The sequence below is a fragment of the Seriola dumerili genome, unplaced genomic scaffold, assembly GCF_002260705.1.
Source record: "Seriola dumerili isolate Sdu_G_001 unplaced genomic scaffold, Sdu_1.0 BDQW01000008.1, whole genome shotgun sequence".
NCBI classification, from domain to species: domain Eukaryota; kingdom Metazoa; phylum Chordata; class Actinopteri; order Carangiformes; family Carangidae; genus Seriola; species Seriola dumerili.
Genome location: NW_019174263.1, coordinates 637,186 through 653,415, shown reverse-complemented (window position 1 = coordinate 653,415; position 16,230 = coordinate 637,186). Strand labels below are relative to the sequence as shown.

Genomic DNA, 16,230 nt, shown 5'->3' with positions numbered 1-16,230 from the left:
AAATAAATTGGATTTCAGTCATTAGTTGAAACCTTAACATAAAGCTACATGAAAGCTATGTAAGCTATAGTTAGCCTAGTCTAGCATTGTAGCACAAGCATTCAAGGGCACATCATTTGAAAACATCCACCGAAATGAGAAAGTATACAATTAGTTATATCTTGTTGTATTGGTTTGCAGTCTTATGGAGATAATGGGGTCAAACCTTTGGAATCTATTTTAGCTTTTAGAATAAGATATTAACCTACATAACACAGGTGACTTCATATTATCTTAATCATTATGTTATATTGAGTAACGTGCTCTACGTGAGTTTGAAACTGCCTTTTTGCAAACATGTTGGCAAACATTCACATCTATCCACTTAAGCTAAAATATAAAATGTCATATGTAAGACTTAGCATTAGAATAGAAAATACCACGTGTGCTAAATTGAAACAAATCAAAGGACTGTTTTTAGGAAGATATTAAAGGGGACATATTATGCAAAATGCACTTTTCCATGGTTTTCTATCAGTAATATGTGTCCCCGGCATGTCTACGAACACCCCAAACATGAGAAAAGTCCATTCTCTCCGTCTTTTGCTTTCTCCACCTTTCAGGAAATGTGTCCTCAAACGGGCGAATTGGAGATTTTCCCCTGATGTCGTCACGAAGGGCGATGCCACCTCCCCCCGGGTGGGTGACACTCCCCTAGCTAGGTGTGTGTTCCGCCCACTGAGTCCGTCTTGCAGACGCTATCGTTACTTCCCTCGCGAACACTAGCTTTCGGTAGAACAATGTCGAAGGTACGAGCGAAACACAGTAGTTGCTCGGTTGTTGACTGTACAAACCAACACAGAAGTCTTTATACCCCCTACGTCTGAGGATCTGAAGACCCAGTGGATTTGTTTTATTTTATTTTTGATGGAAATGTACCGTGAAATGTACCGTGAAATGGTTAGCCCGCTACAACTGTAAGTGCACTGCAAGTGTTGTAGCGGGCTAACCATCTCACGTCTGCTTTCTCAACGAGGGCCAGTACAATGCGGGATTCGCTACGAGTCTGAAGATAAAGCTTGGATCAGCACCGACCAACTTCAACTTCAAACTTGGGAGCTGTAAGTTTCACCATTTTATGTTGCTTTACTGTATGCACACGAGAGCCTGTTGCGTGTGTTGTTAGCATGGCAGCTAATGTGGCTAACATTTTGCCTCGTCCACACAGCCGGGTATAGCCGGATGCAAATTGTATGCAATTCTTCTGCTTGGTATCACTGTGTGACGTTGATTAGAGCCACCCTGCTAACTTTATAGGCGTTTAGCTGTCTGTAAAGTCAAGCCGGTAAAATTCAGACTAAACAGGCTTCGCAGCGATTAGCATAGGTGTCTGGGCTTGTTTGTTAGTGCTGTGAAAGTTAGTATTGAGAGTCATGCCTTATGATGTCCGTTTTAACGTTTATATCATGTTTACAGATACAGTGCCTGTGGGGAATATCTAGATAAGCGCAGAGTTACAGGGAATATGTGAAAGGGGATAGTCTATAATACACATTTCTTGCATTTTGCACATATAGTGAGCTATTTGCAGCATTTACAAGCTATTGACAACCCAATTTACACATAATTGAGTGTATTTGTTGTTATCATTTTTGCACTGCTTGCAGCTGTTGCCATAACTACACATTTGAGGAGATGTTGGTGTAACCTCTGTTTCCTCTGTTCAGGCCAGCACATCAAGTGCATCTATACAGCTTCCTGCAACAAGGGATGTTGCATGCCAGACTGACCCACTGTAGGCACACAGTTATCCTTGAGGACTCTTCAGCCTCACATCAGAAGTACAGGTCTGTAGCCATCTGAAGTGCATCTACTTTTGATAAACCTAACAGTCATTTATCAGTCTTGGAATGCTGTGCAGGTAAATGAAGCTGTGGTTACTTAGAACTTGTGAGAGTGTGTAGGCTAAGGTTTCTGTCAACATTAACATCTTTGATTTTCTCTTTACTGTACCTCCAGACTCTACCTGGCTGCCATGTACTACAATGAAAATGCTGACCGACCACAAGCCCAAACAAAAGAAGGTGAACCACTGTTCAAGGTCCACTTTCCAAAGGCCATGAAGGGAGAATGCAGAGCTACACCAGTTAAGACTGAGCCGACATTCTATAAGTGTTATATTATTTTATTTTTCAACCAAAAAATGTTTTGTACACATTGTATTAAGTATTGCACGTATAATGTTATGACAGTTCCACCAACAACAAAATACAGTAAAGAAAATGTCAGGAGGTAGTTAGAAACAGACTTTCAGTCATTGTTTTGTAAAAAAACAACAAAAAAGTGAAAAATGTAAACAAAATCTTTTGTGTTTTATCAAACAGGGAATGTGGTGGACCTCATATTTGAAAAAGTCTTTGTTGACCTGGGACCATACACAGAAGCTGCTTTGGCCATCCCCATCCCAGAGGACCTCACTGCACAGTTCGAGCGGCCTGAGAAGGAGGAGGTCATATCCAGCTATGTGTCCCGGTTCTATCATGGGCCAGTCTGAAACCCACGTACTGGCCTGTGGCGTCAGGAAACTCGGCACTGATGCGTAGGACCAGGCAGGCTGGAATGACGACCCAGATTCTGCGACCAAGGAAGCCCCAGCACCAGCCCATAAAGCTCCTATAGGCTAGATACCTGTACCGACTAAAACAACTGGACAGGGCATTTAGTCTTGCAAACATATCTATGTTGTGTCTCACAATTTTTTTTATGGATCCAGTGAATCCTACAGCTTTTTTATTATCACTGATTATAAGTGCCTCATTTGATGTAAATAAATGCTTGATCGTTACTAAAGAAATGACTCCTCTGAATTCATATATTATATGCACACTATCTGCTGATAGAAAAACTTTACAAATCAAAGAGCAGCTAAACTAATTTATTTGAGGGTGTGTTACTCCATTTGTGGTGTGTTATTACCATTGTAAAATTATGTGCACTGAAGTAAAACAAGACTGCCTAACATCTTTTATTTAGATTGAAACTATGTTTTTACAAAGAAGCAAAACGTACTGGTGTATTCCTCTCAACCGTAAAGTACCATAGTCAGCGCGGTACATGTTGCAGGCATTCTGGAGGGAGTACACATTGAGGCAGAGCGGCTCCAACCCAGGACGGCCTACCATACATGGTAAATCTTCCTCGATCTCCCATAGCCGTCTGGTAACCTACAGTGAATTACAAATGGTAAATGCTATGGTTTATTATAAATGTAATCGAAACAAATTACTGATTAGTTTGTCTAGTGAGAATGCTACCTGTGGTATCTCCTAGCAGCAGATATTCTCAGCTTCTGTGGGCATGGTTGCACAGTTTCCACAGGAGCACCTATCCAAAATATAGAGAAAAATGGTAACATTCACCAAAATATAAAGCTTATGAAATTCAAAAACTGACAGACAGTGGAGCTAAGGTGGGTAAGAAGTAAGCTTGGCTACATATCAAGCGCATATAACATAGGTAATTTATAACATGTCACTTATTGCATATAATGTGGAGCTTGACAACAGTGTAGTGTAGAAAACTGCACAGTTTAGTCTTTGACTAAAGATTAATGTTGCTATCAGACATGTTTATGCTGATTTACAGCTTTTATTGTAATGCACAAAATAAATTTACTACATAAAGGAAGATGTTATGATGAGCATCTCTGCTCAAAACATGGAGAAAAATTAATAAAAATCAAAATGATTTACTTTGTCAGCATCTATTAAAATATCTGACTAGTATTGACATTGAACACCTGTAGCAGTCCACATACAACAAACATTTTCATAGACTGTAAAAGTATATCTAAGGAGGCATGACAGATAACTACATTACACAATTCACAATAGTGCTTATTTACCAAAAGAGCTCCCAGTAATGACGAGACAGTAACAGTTAGCATTAGCTACCTAGCTACATGTTAGTAACTATGTGCCAGCACACATCAACAAACTGAAAATGTAAAGTCAAAATACACAAAATTGGTTACCAACCATTCAGAAACGTCCTGCTGCAGTTGTAGAGTTTGAACTTCTTCAGCAGCCTCTCCCTCTGGGTCAGATTCTGGATAAAAGTCGTGTGGTTGAACCAAAACGCTTCCGACGCCAGGTCGCCGGTCACGGTCACCGTAAACATTACAGCATGGCGCTAGAAGCCCAAGCCGCATTCCCTTCCGGAGAGGGGCGTGGTCAGGCACAGCTCATTTGCATTTAAAGCTACAGACACAGAAACAGCCTGTTCTGAACAGGGCTGAAACAGAGGGGTTTACAGGCATGCTGAAATATAGGATCGGAGTGGATTTTTTAGCAAGAAACTTCAAAGACATGTTTTGGGGACGTCTGAGACTTATTTAAACTTGTTGAAAAGGAGCATAATATGTCCCCTTTAAAAAAACCTTCAGGTCAGGGTGGAGCGATAAAATGAGAAAGATAATTATCGCAAAAATAACTTTTCCTCGATAAAAACATATAAGACGTGGTCGGTACAACGTCCATAGAACTCCTTCATCCATGTTTTGACAGAAAACACAAACAGCCAATGATAATGACAATAGCATTGCGCCGAAGCAATCATGTGGCTGGAATAGATTTACATTCACGTCAGGTTTGGTTGACGCACACAGGACAGAGCGTTGGAGTAGCAGCTGGTGCCGCCACATGTGGTAATGTTTGGGCTACTGCAGCCGTTCCCACCTGTACGTCAGGAGCGTGAGAGGGATGAAAGAGAAAATAACGGCAGAAAATGTTAATAAAAACTAAATAAAAAAGCGTCACTGAAGAAGACACCACAACACGTACAGCCAAGGCTCAAAAGACGAGGACATTGTTGAAAAGAAGGGTCAGAGGAATTGGGTAGTGTGGAGATACTTTGGCTAATTAAAGTCCGATAAGAAGCAGAGTAGCGTGCACTGAAAACTGTCAAAAGCATGTTCCCGCAAAGACACCACTAATCTTTTATATCATCTGAGGCAGTGCCATCCTCTAGAGCACACGCAATGCAAGACTTTACAGTCCCAGACGAAGCTTTTGATGGTCAGAGTTAAGATTTTAGTTTATAATATATACCTATTTTACTTATTTTAAATACAGCTGTATAATGTTCTTCAGTGCATTTGTCATGTTCAACTTCTGAGAGAAAAAAATAATATTTAAAACCAAAATTATCCTTATGATATCTTCACATCTCACTTAGGAGTAAAAATTAACCTTTAAGCATGACAGAAATAGTGATTTGGTTTATATCGTGATATATATAATTGATATCGACTGATATGAAAATTATTAACACGATATGATTTTTTATATCGCCCAGCCCTACTTCAGGTAATACAACACATACTTCTGTCATTGTGGTAAGAAAATACCTTTTTAGTGTAAAGCATATTCTACATAGTCTTCATGTATGTCTGCAGCTCGCTCCTTGTGTCTGTTATAATAGAAATGAATCTGTATATAACCAGGTATCTGGGCACCGTCCTGGGCTCCTCAGTCATATCCACCACCGCATTGGGAGATGACCAGCCAGTTAGCACGGCAGTTAGTTTCCAGCTCCAGCACAGAGTACAGGTTAGCTCTCTGAAATTCCTATTGTCATCTCCACCTTTTATTTCTTTATATAGATATTTAATAAATACTCATTATGTATTCTGTATTTACTGCAGAATCCCACCGGTGCTGTGTATGATCCAGTGTGTGCCTTCTGGGATTTTGATCTCACGTACGTACCAATGAGTATTTTTGAAAAAGCACAGCCGATGTGGAGGTCTCAGATTTCTCTGTAGCTAATGCAACAGTTATCTCACCTGCCTCAATGCAAAAATTTGATTAAATGCTGCAAAAGTTTTAGATAGGAAAATATTTTCATTCTTGGCGTTCCTGTGTGTATGTAGATATGTAAGTATGCACTGTTTGTGTCTACCTAGTCCGGAGGCTGGTGGGTGGTGGAATACCAGAGGCTGTGAGGTGGTGTCCAAAGAATATGGATACACTGTGTGCCACTGCAACCACACCACCAATTTTGCATTGCTGCTGCAGGTTTACGAAGCCCAGGTAACATTCCTCTCTCAAATTATCACTGTGTGTTTTGTGTAGGCTTTCATCTACAGCATGTGCTGCTATTTACAGCTCACGCTGTGTGTGTGTGTGTGTGTGTCAGAGAAGCCCAGAGAACGAAAACGCTCTGCAGGTGCTGACGTTCATCGGCTGTGGAGTGTCTCTGTGTGGCCTCCTCTTCACCTTCATCCTCTTCATTGCTGTGGGGTGAGTCACAAACGTCACAGAGTGCACTCTGTAAAGCGCTGAGGGTGAAAAGCATTTCATAAAACTGCCAGATTCACTTCAATAAGTGGGAAAAAAACCCAGAACATTGTGCTCTGTAGATATGTGAACAGCTCTGCATTTGTGAAACATTTTTGAAAAACTGTCAGATCCTCACTCAGATACTCATGCTGTGTGCTTACATTCATTTATGCATGTGTGTGTCTTTAATTGTGCAGTGTCCCTAAATCAGACCGGACCACAGTCCACAAGAACCTGATCGTTTCTCTGGGAATCGCTGAGCTGCTGTTGATGTGCAGTGATTGGGCATCTGTCAACGAGGTGAAATTTCACATACGACATATTTGTGCATTTCAAGTGTGTAAGTGCATAATTCACAAATTAATAATAATAATAATAATACATTTCTCTGACTGCAGAGGCCTTTCCAGACCACAGTCTAATTCAGCCTGGATCATGGCTGGAAGGTTATTATACAATACTCACACCTAGAGCCAGACTCTAGTGGTCATTAGAAGAATTGCAGCTATTGGTTCTTCTGTTTTGGCTTAATTTTTCAGTCTCGGAGGTTGATGCTTGCTTTCAACTTATTGCTTCGTTCTTACAATATTTTTAAAAAATTCAATACTAACATAAGAAAACAACCCCATCACTGTCATAGGGTTGTTTGTTTTGCTTAGCTTGATAATGTCCTCCTCTAATTTGATTAGCTTAGTTAATAATAAATACTGCCGATCTTTAATATGTAAATAGGGTATGCAAATTTAAGTTCAACCTCTGCTGGACAGAAAGAAAATCTACTTCAAACACCGTATTGAAAATATCGACTGTAATTTTTGAATTCAAACACGGCATTACAGTTTCAGTAACATATTTTTTACCACATCTGTTTGGGATTTTGAAAGAGAAAAGGACAAATGGTGTGTTTGTGTAGGAACTTTTCAGTCAGCAAAAGAAGATCAATGAGAAAATGAGGCTTGGTGAGCCATTAACCAAATAGTTTTACTGAAGGTCCAAACCAATACTTTTTTCATGTATACACCATTACACCCCCACCACCAGCCTGGACTGTTGACGCAAAATTTTATCCACTGCACTGCTGCCACTAGATTGGCTGATTGGATGCTCGCAGGTACTCACTAAGCGTATAAGATATTTCTAAACCTGCAGGCAGCATGCTTCATGGTGACGGCACTGCTCCACCTCTTCTTCATGGCTTCCTTCTCCTGGATGCTGGTGGAGGGCCTGCTGCTCTGGAGCAAAGTCGTGTCCGTCAACATCAGTGAGGACCGCAGGATGAAGCTCTACTATGTCATCGGCTGGGGTAAACTGACTGATTTATGACCTGGTTAAACTGCATGAATCCTGAAGACGAGATAGATTCAACACTGACTGTCGCCTTGTCCAGCAGCAGAGACACATGTAAATGTTTGATTCTAAACCTACAGCTTCCTGTTATTCTTGTATTTCTATAGTGAAGCCAAGATTTTTATTTTACTTCATGGTTCGTACTTCATATCATCACACATCTGACACCCTGGTGTTTTTACCTCATGATAATGTGATAATTGATCTTGATATCAGCTTTAATTTGAAACATATTACAAATGGAACGGCTGTGGCTCAGGAGGTAGAGCGGGTCATCCACTAATTAGAAGGTAAGTAGGTCAGTCCCCAGCTCCTCCAGTCCGCATGTCGAAGTGTCCTTGGGCAAGATACTGAACCTCACTTTGCCCCTGACTGCTTTTCCATCAGTGTGTGACTGTGATGTATGGATGTGTGAGTGAATAGGTAAATGTGGCAAGTATTGTAAAGTACTCTGAGTAAGAAAAGCGCTATATGGTATAAAAGTATATATATACCAAATTTGCTTTAATGCAAAACATTCAGGATACAGTGTTTTCTTCCTGTATGTTTAATTAATAATTATCAAAATCAGCTAAATCCTACTACATGTAACTTTAGTGGAGCTGTTGTGACTGGATTTATGCAGCTTAACAAACTGGGCTGTCACAATTTACACTGTGCATCTATTTGGTTGTTTTTTTTTAACATCAGATACAGTTGGTGTGTCATTTAGATGAAAACAACAAATGTTCACCACTGCAATTTTCTTTCAGTCAAATCAGGATAAAGAGCAACAGTAAACATAGCAGAAAAGTTTTTAGTAGACTGTCAAAAAGAAAAGAGGAGAAAGTGTACCAGTGCTGAAGCAGTGTGGTTGAAGGACACATCAGTAATCTCGCATTTACACTTAATGTGTGTTTAGCAAAAGATGATGACCTCAGTTGTAAATTATACTGAAAGTGGAAATGATTAGATTATATTAGATTAGATAAAATTAGATTAGATTAGTCCTGCCATACAATTAACCTGTAACAAATAAAAACACAGTAAAGCTAAATATTTATTTCCACTGTGATTCCTTCTCAGAAATCAAACCATTAATAAAAGAAGACACTGTCACATGAAACACTGAGATTATTTCAGTCACATCACGTTAATCATTTACTATTTATCAGCAATGTAAAATCTGGTCTCATTGTTCAGAACTAACCTAACACACAGTTGATTTTATAAATTATTTATTTATTTACTCGAGTAGATATATTCACTAATATTTCTGATGTGACATTCACTGCATCCTCACCAGTTAATTAATATAATCCATGATCCACAATTTCTATAGAAACTGTGCTGATTCACATGCTGCAGCAAAATCGAAGTACAGAAATATTAAGATACTGTCACACGAAGGCCAGTTCTCTGCAGACACACAGCTGCCACCAACACAGTCAGACTGGGACAGAAGTTCAGCCTTGGATTTATCCACTGGGGCTGTTGTTACAGTAATGACACTGATGGAGCCGATAAAGACACTGACGGAGCCAGTAAAGACACTGACACAGCCATTAAAGACACCGATGCAGCCAGTAAAGACACCGATGCAGCCAGTAAAGACACCGATGTAGCTGGGAAAGACACTGACGGAGCTGGTAAAGACACTGACGGAGCCGGTAAAGACACTGATGGAGCCGGCAAAGACACTGACGGAGCCGGTAAAGACACTGACGGAGCCAGTAAAGACACTGACGGAGCCGGATAAGACACTTACGAAGCAGATAAAGACATTGATGCAGCCGGTAAAGACACTGACAGAGCCAGTAAAGATACTAATCTAGCTAGACACTGACAGAGCTGTTAAAGACATTGACGGAGCCAGTAAAGACACTGACGGAGCCGGATAAGATACTTACGAAGCAGATAAAGACATTGATGCAGCCGGTAAAGACACTGACAGAGCCAGTAAAGATACTAATCTAGCTAGACACTGACGGAGTCAGTAAAAACACTGACGGAGCCAGTAAAGACACTAATGGAGCTAGACACAGATGGAGCCGTTAAAGACAATGACTGAGCCAGTAAAGACACTAATGGAGCTAGTAAAGACACTGACAGAGCCAATAAAGACGGTTCACCAGCTGACTGGGATTTGAGCCAGTAGTCCCAGTGTCCAATCCAAATGTGCTCTGGTTTCATTTCTGTCTTTGTCTGAGGCCTTTTTAGAGGAAAATGTTTCTTCTTTAGTGGAGGAAATTCTGGAACTTCACTTTCACCTGATTGCTGCATGCTGCACTAACCTGTGGGTGGAGCTGATGTGTTTTTAAACGTTGGGAGGACCAGCGGTTTAACAGGAGGGACTGGCACGCACTAACATGCAGTTGTACACACAACTATAATGTTGGATTCTGACGCCAACAGGCTTTTCATTTCCAACCAAAATTTAACATCTTTCGAACATTAGAGTCCAAAGTCTTCCTGACGTTATTTTGACAGTCGGTGCCTGCTGGGTTATAATATGGTTATGATATTGTCAGTTAAGATAACACAGTTGGATGTTAATTTCTAGGGTGTATAGGATTTTTTCATGATTTCATGTCAAAGTTGCAGTGGTGATATGTTGGTGTTAGTGTTCACAATGATCAGTGAAGTCCAGGCTGAACAGCAGAGAGGCAGAGAAACAAATATAAATATAAAGAAATTGAAACCACACTTGATAACTTGTAGTCAAATGTTTTCAACTCCACTTCCATGCAATCATGTTGACTTTCAACAATGTTTTTGGCAAAAATTAGTCATATTGTTCCAATAAAGACTGCATTTCCCATAAACCTCTTTGTTCCTCCACTTACTTAAGGTGATTTTTTTCCTTTTTTCCTGTCCTCAGGATGTTAAAGCTGGTCGGTTATCTGTCTGTGCTCTTGTTCAAAGCATCTTAACTTCTGTCCAGATGTATTTAAAACATTATAAACCTGATAGAATGATGCTATTAAAATTAGACTTGCAGACACCATGAAACAAACTGAATCCACTCCCCAGAGGATGAACATTTCCATTTTGAAAATTCTTGGTCTGTCTTCTAATGCCCTCAGGGCAGATTGTGCATGTTTACCCTCTTGTAATGAACATCCAATCCTCTTGGGGCCGCTAGTGGAGCTTTACACTCTTAGACTTGCTTGTAGTTATTGCCAGTATATTATAGCTGTTGTAATGATGATTTATTCATGTTAACATTATGTGAAGTGATGTTTTTCTATACTGCAACCTTAACCCAGTTAAAGCCTCCTGCAGCTGCTACTGTTCATGTTCCCAAATCCATGTATGAGTGTGTGTCACACAATGAGATGAGAACAGAATGTGAATCAGCAGCACAGACACTCAGGTGTTCTCTCAGCTCTCTGTGCTCAATGTTCCCGTTCAGACTAAATAGACCAAGAGAACACAACAGACCAAATACTCTGTTTCATACAGTCACCGCTCCATGAATATCCTTAAACATCCCACCATAGTTCATCTTCTGGCTCTGGATTGTTTTTCAGGACTTCCTGTTCTGATAGTCGGTGTGACACTGGCAATATCAGTGGACGAGTACAAGGCAGAGGATCACTGCTGGCTCAACGTGAAGACCGACACCATCTGGGCATTTGTGGGACCTGTTGTATTTGTGTTGGCGGTATGTAATCTGTGTGTGTGTGTGTGTGTATGTGTGTGTGTGATGACTTACTATAATCTTTTAAATTAGTTTATTTTCAAACATTTAAAGGAGGTCAAGGCAAAAGAAGGGACAATAATAACCATAATTTGATAACATTCATTTTATACAGTGACAGTTTGAACTCTGTTAAAAGCCCAAAGCATACTTTAACCATGTTTAGATTAGCAGGGTCTCCTTTGTGTTTGAATCCAGCACCAACAGCTGCACCTGCACGAGCACTGACAGTGTTTTGATCCACCATTGGCTGTGGCAGTGCACTAGCCTAAGGCAGAGAGGAAGAAGAAAGAGAATCTAACAATGACTTTACAAATGTTTTATCATGAAGGAAACTCTTTTAACATTTTTGTAACACCACAAAGAAACGCAGTGGATTTCAGTAGGAGGAATAAATGAGGGACATAATTCCAGACTTGCCCCAAAGTCAAAATCACAAAATTAGAGGAGCAAGCTTCTAGATAAAGATGAGCTTTTGCATTTCCCTTCTATATTTTATTTTCTCCTGCCTCGGAGAGAGAGGCAGGGAGCAACTAAAAAAAGAAGTAACGTACGTCAGTGAACACTGATTTCCTGCAGCCTGAGCAGGAGGCTAAACTTTCCCTCCTCTACATGTGAGCTGGAAGCTAAGTGGATCTGCAGCGGCACGTCTCGTGTTTGCTGGAGGCCATGTTGATGCTGTTGTCCTCTGCCTGCAGGTCAATGCAGTTGTGCTGTGTCGGGTTGTCATGGTGACTGTTTCCAGTGCTCGTCGCCGTGCTAAGATGCTCAGTCCAAGCTCAGCATCAAAGATGCAGACCTTTGACCTCACCTGGTGAGATACAATGGCTTCTCTGCCTCTCTCTCTCTCTCTCTCTCCTCCTGCTTTTCATGCTCGTTCTTTCATGAGTCTTTTTCTCTTGTGAGCCCACGCTCTCTCTCTCTCCCTCTCCCTCGCTCCCTCTCTCTCTCTCTCACACATACATACACACTTGTTGATTCTGTCTTGGTCGAGCCAGCAATAGTCAATACAGACTGTGTGAGAGAATGGGAGTTTAGCTCCGGTCCTGCTGTGGGAGTTGTAAGGGCTTATCAGCTTAACACCTGGTCCCGGCAGAACTGTGTGTGTGTGTGTGTGTGTGTGTGTGTGTGTGTGTGTGTGTGTGTGTGTGTGTGTGTGTGTGTTTGTGTGTTTATGTTTGTGTGAGTGTACAGCACATACAGTAAATTCTGATATTTAAAATGAGTTGTAGGATCCATCCAGCAGTGTTCAGTTTACAACAGTGAAGTTCAAGTTCTCACTTTAAAAGTTTTGACTGGCTGAGGAGCTCATTCTTAGTTCTGTTATTTTCTTAATCAATTATTTCACCACATATTACAGAAATATTGCTGGTTCTATGATAAAGGATGAAGCTGTCGACAGATTCTGTGAGAAGAACCAACAAACTGTTAGTCCCTCTCAGTGTTTTTATCTGTGGCTTTCAGTCTCAAACCAGTTCGTTCCTGCTGAACTCTCATCTTTAGAAGAGCTGTAGTTATTTCTTAAAACAGCTGGACACTGCAGTTTGGATGCACTGCTCTCTCTTATTTGCATGATCCAGATCTAGACCAAAATACAGTTTAATCCTCCAGGAACAATTTTGACCAAAATCCAAAAAGTGTTGGTCTTGTACCAAACAATCATGTTCCTTTCGGTCTGGAGAATATGATTTGCAGGTTGGGGCGTCTCTGTAGCACCACAACACTGATGGTGCTAACAATACCCAACAATGTGACACTTTTTACCTTTGTCAAAAAAACTGCAGCCCCTTTGATTTGGATATCGCACTTGCCCATATTGAGATTTCGATTATATTTTGCTTAATTTTCAGCCCAGCCCCATATGCAATATTTTTTTAATTTTTTGTATATTTAGTACTTTTTATGGAAAATTGATATTATTAATAAAATCCATCTTATGAAAATATTATTTTCAGGTTGTCCATCCATCTCATCCTAGTGGACACAATCACTCAGTAACTCCTTGACAGAACTTCTTCAAATTTGGCACAAACATTTACTTGGACTCAAGGATGAACTGATTAGATTTTGGTGGTCAAGGTACAAAGGTCAAGGTCAGTATGACCTCATAACACACTTTTTAGCCATTACTCAAGACTTCACAGCAATTATGACACAATTTCACACAAATGTTTAATATTTTATATAACTGGATAAACAGTGATGTAACCTGAAATTTAGTAGTGGATGAAACAACCATGAAGAGGTGATTCTAGTTCATATTATATTTCTATTTTGTTTTTTTTATAAAAAAAAAAGTTATATTATAAAAAACACATAAAAACATAAAATACAACAATATAATTAAATTATAAACAACACCCCCTACTGCAAAAAAAACCTACCACAACATGACCCAGATCGCTCTTGTCATCATTCAGCCATCTGCTGATCACTGCAGTGAGCAAGACTGTTGTCAGAAGTTTAAAAAGTAATGCAGCAGGTTCAAAAAATAAATAAATAAATAAAAACCTCCACCTCCACCTGGTTATTTCCTCCAGCAGCAAGCTGAGTATCAGGAAACATGGTCACAGTCTCTCCTTCCTAAATTACAGTGTTGAAGAATGACCAGAAGTGTTTTTGCAGAACATTATGATGAACATTATGAAGTTGACCTTTGACCTTTTTGATATAAAATGTCATCACTTGATTTTATCTTCACGGACATTTGAGTTAATCTGTGTCATTATTAGTGGATGAATTCATGTCTAAAAATGTGTTTTGTGAGGTCACAGTGATGAAGTTCCCTCAGGGCATTACTGATATTTTCACAAGAATGTGAGGTCACTGTGATCTTGACCTTTGACCACCAAAATTAATTAATTCATCTTTGAGTCCTAGTGAGACAAACACAAACTTCATGACCACTGTTCATCTCACTGATTGTGGATGAATCAACAGACAATGCACCATTGGTTCATTCTGCTGGATTTTATGATCAAGAAAAACAATAGCTTTGGGACTAAGAGACTGCTCAGCTGTTTGAGGGCAGCATCAAATGATGCACACATTCCCGAGGTCAACTTTTTCGTGAGTCACCACTCCACAAAAATGTCACATGGCTCAGCAAAAGAAGAGCTCTGGAGTATTTTGGGATATTTGCACTGAGCTTCAAACCGTCAACAAAGACAAACTGTTTGTGGATTTCCTCAAAAAAGAGAAGAGCAAAGCTGTTTCATTTCTGACAGACATATCGTTCAACCTTAATGACCTGTTGAGAGGCTGATTGAAAATTTCCACACAGTTTTAGGTTGTTCTGCACACTGAAAACCAATTTCTTGTCAGTGGATGCAGAAACAATCTGCACATAGGTCAGTAAAGTTTCCAGGTCTATGATCATGTGTCAGTGTTGTGGTTTCCTGCCAGGAGCTCAACATTGACTTTTATCTAGTTTTAAGTCATATACACTTTTTACACCTTGGTGGTTTTCAAAACTGACACTGAATCCTAACGCTAGGAACACACTGTCTGTGTGGTGTGAGCATGGCGGCTGACATTACAGACCTGCTGCGGAGTGTGTGTGTTCACATGGATCGCAGCTCTGTCTCTCTACACAGAGTTTGCAGGAGTTTCTTTTCATTATAAATTAATCAATTTATTTTTGACAGAAAATGTCCCCAAAATGCATCTGTGTCCTCATGCAGCTGATGAAATGGTTGAAAAATATATTTATATTTTTTCATGTCTTTCATATTCAGATTCAGTTTAGACATAGAAACTATAGCGTAGGTGTCAGTTAAGTGATGTTGCTTGTATGATATCACGAGGCATCCTCAGGTATTTTCTCTGTCTGTTTTTACTGCAGGATGCGTCACGCGTGAAAAATAGGCGAGAGGCCAAATCTCTAGATCATGCAGCCAGTGTGTTGCTCTAACCCGTAAACGTGTGCACTGAAACCTGAAAGTGAAAACCACAACGCTTTGCAGGCGCTACGCACACATGACACATCCAGTGTGTTCCTGGCTTAAGACTTGCATTTCAGGTTCCCTACAGTAGTGGGGACTACTTTCAGTAGCGGACTGATCAAGGAACATGTTGCCCAGTGACACAGTGCATCTCACTTTAATGGTCTTTGGGAACAAAGGAGCTCTGTGGCTCAGAGGAATAAGACATATCAGGCTTTGGATACACACACCCACACGCACACACACAATTCTTGTTAGTAGAAAACATTCATTGTTTGATTTGTTGTTAATTAGAAAATATAGAATATCAGTCTCGTTCCTTTGAACACTGCTAGTTTGTTTCCTGTTGCAGCTGCTGTGCCCCAGCTTTACATACATATGACAGCCAGTCAGAGAGTGAACAGCAAAGATAATTTCCCCTTTCAATGTGTCAGGCCTGTTTACGTTGCTATGGTTACAGGATGATAGTACACACACATTTCTAGTAATTCTGCTACAGTATACCTTTATGCAAGCTTGTCCGATTTCTAGTATGATGATTTCTGGTAAAACACATGAATATGCACTGACGTTCAAGGGTCGATTCAACAAACGGCTGGAGAGCACATTCTCCTTAACGGAGCACAGACCTTTGCTGTGAGCACTTTTCTTTGGAACTACTTTCTATTGAATAAAGAGTCCCGATGCAAACCATGGACGATGAGGTCTGTGGAGCATCCAGAGCAGTGGGAACAATTACTCTGGGAGGAGATGCTGAAGTACAAATGAAAGCCCATTCACTCTCATTGTATTTTGGTGGGGAGCAGAAATCTCAGAAGCCTGGACAAATAAATACAAAACCATTTTTAACAAGAAACCTCAGGAAGCAAGTAAGAAATTTAGATTAACCATCCCATTAGTGCACTGACTGACTTCCTGTGATTAGCTGATTCATCCT

The 16,230-nt window shown here is 40.2% G+C and overlaps 1 protein-coding gene across 2 annotated transcripts in view; it reads left to right on the top strand.

Annotated features, from left to right (window-relative positions):
• adgrd2 (adhesion G protein-coupled receptor D2) overlaps positions 1 to 16,230 on the top strand; it is a 48,973-nt gene that overhangs the window by 12,383 nt on the left and 20,360 nt on the right. For both annotated transcript variants that reach the window (XM_022746476.1, XM_022746469.1), the window contains exons 11-18: positions 5,483 to 5,588; positions 5,684 to 5,739; positions 5,945 to 6,071; positions 6,178 to 6,281; positions 6,518 to 6,620; positions 7,470 to 7,623; positions 11,180 to 11,313; positions 12,048 to 12,163. In XM_022746476.1, the coding sequence (XP_022602197.1) occupies positions 5,483 to 5,588; positions 5,684 to 5,739; positions 5,945 to 6,071; positions 6,178 to 6,281; positions 6,518 to 6,620; positions 7,470 to 7,623; positions 11,180 to 11,313; positions 12,048 to 12,163 (900 nt within the window). The remainder of the gene's footprint in view (positions 1 to 5,482; positions 5,589 to 5,683; positions 5,740 to 5,944; positions 6,072 to 6,177; positions 6,282 to 6,517; positions 6,621 to 7,469; positions 7,624 to 11,179; positions 11,314 to 12,047; positions 12,164 to 16,230) is intronic.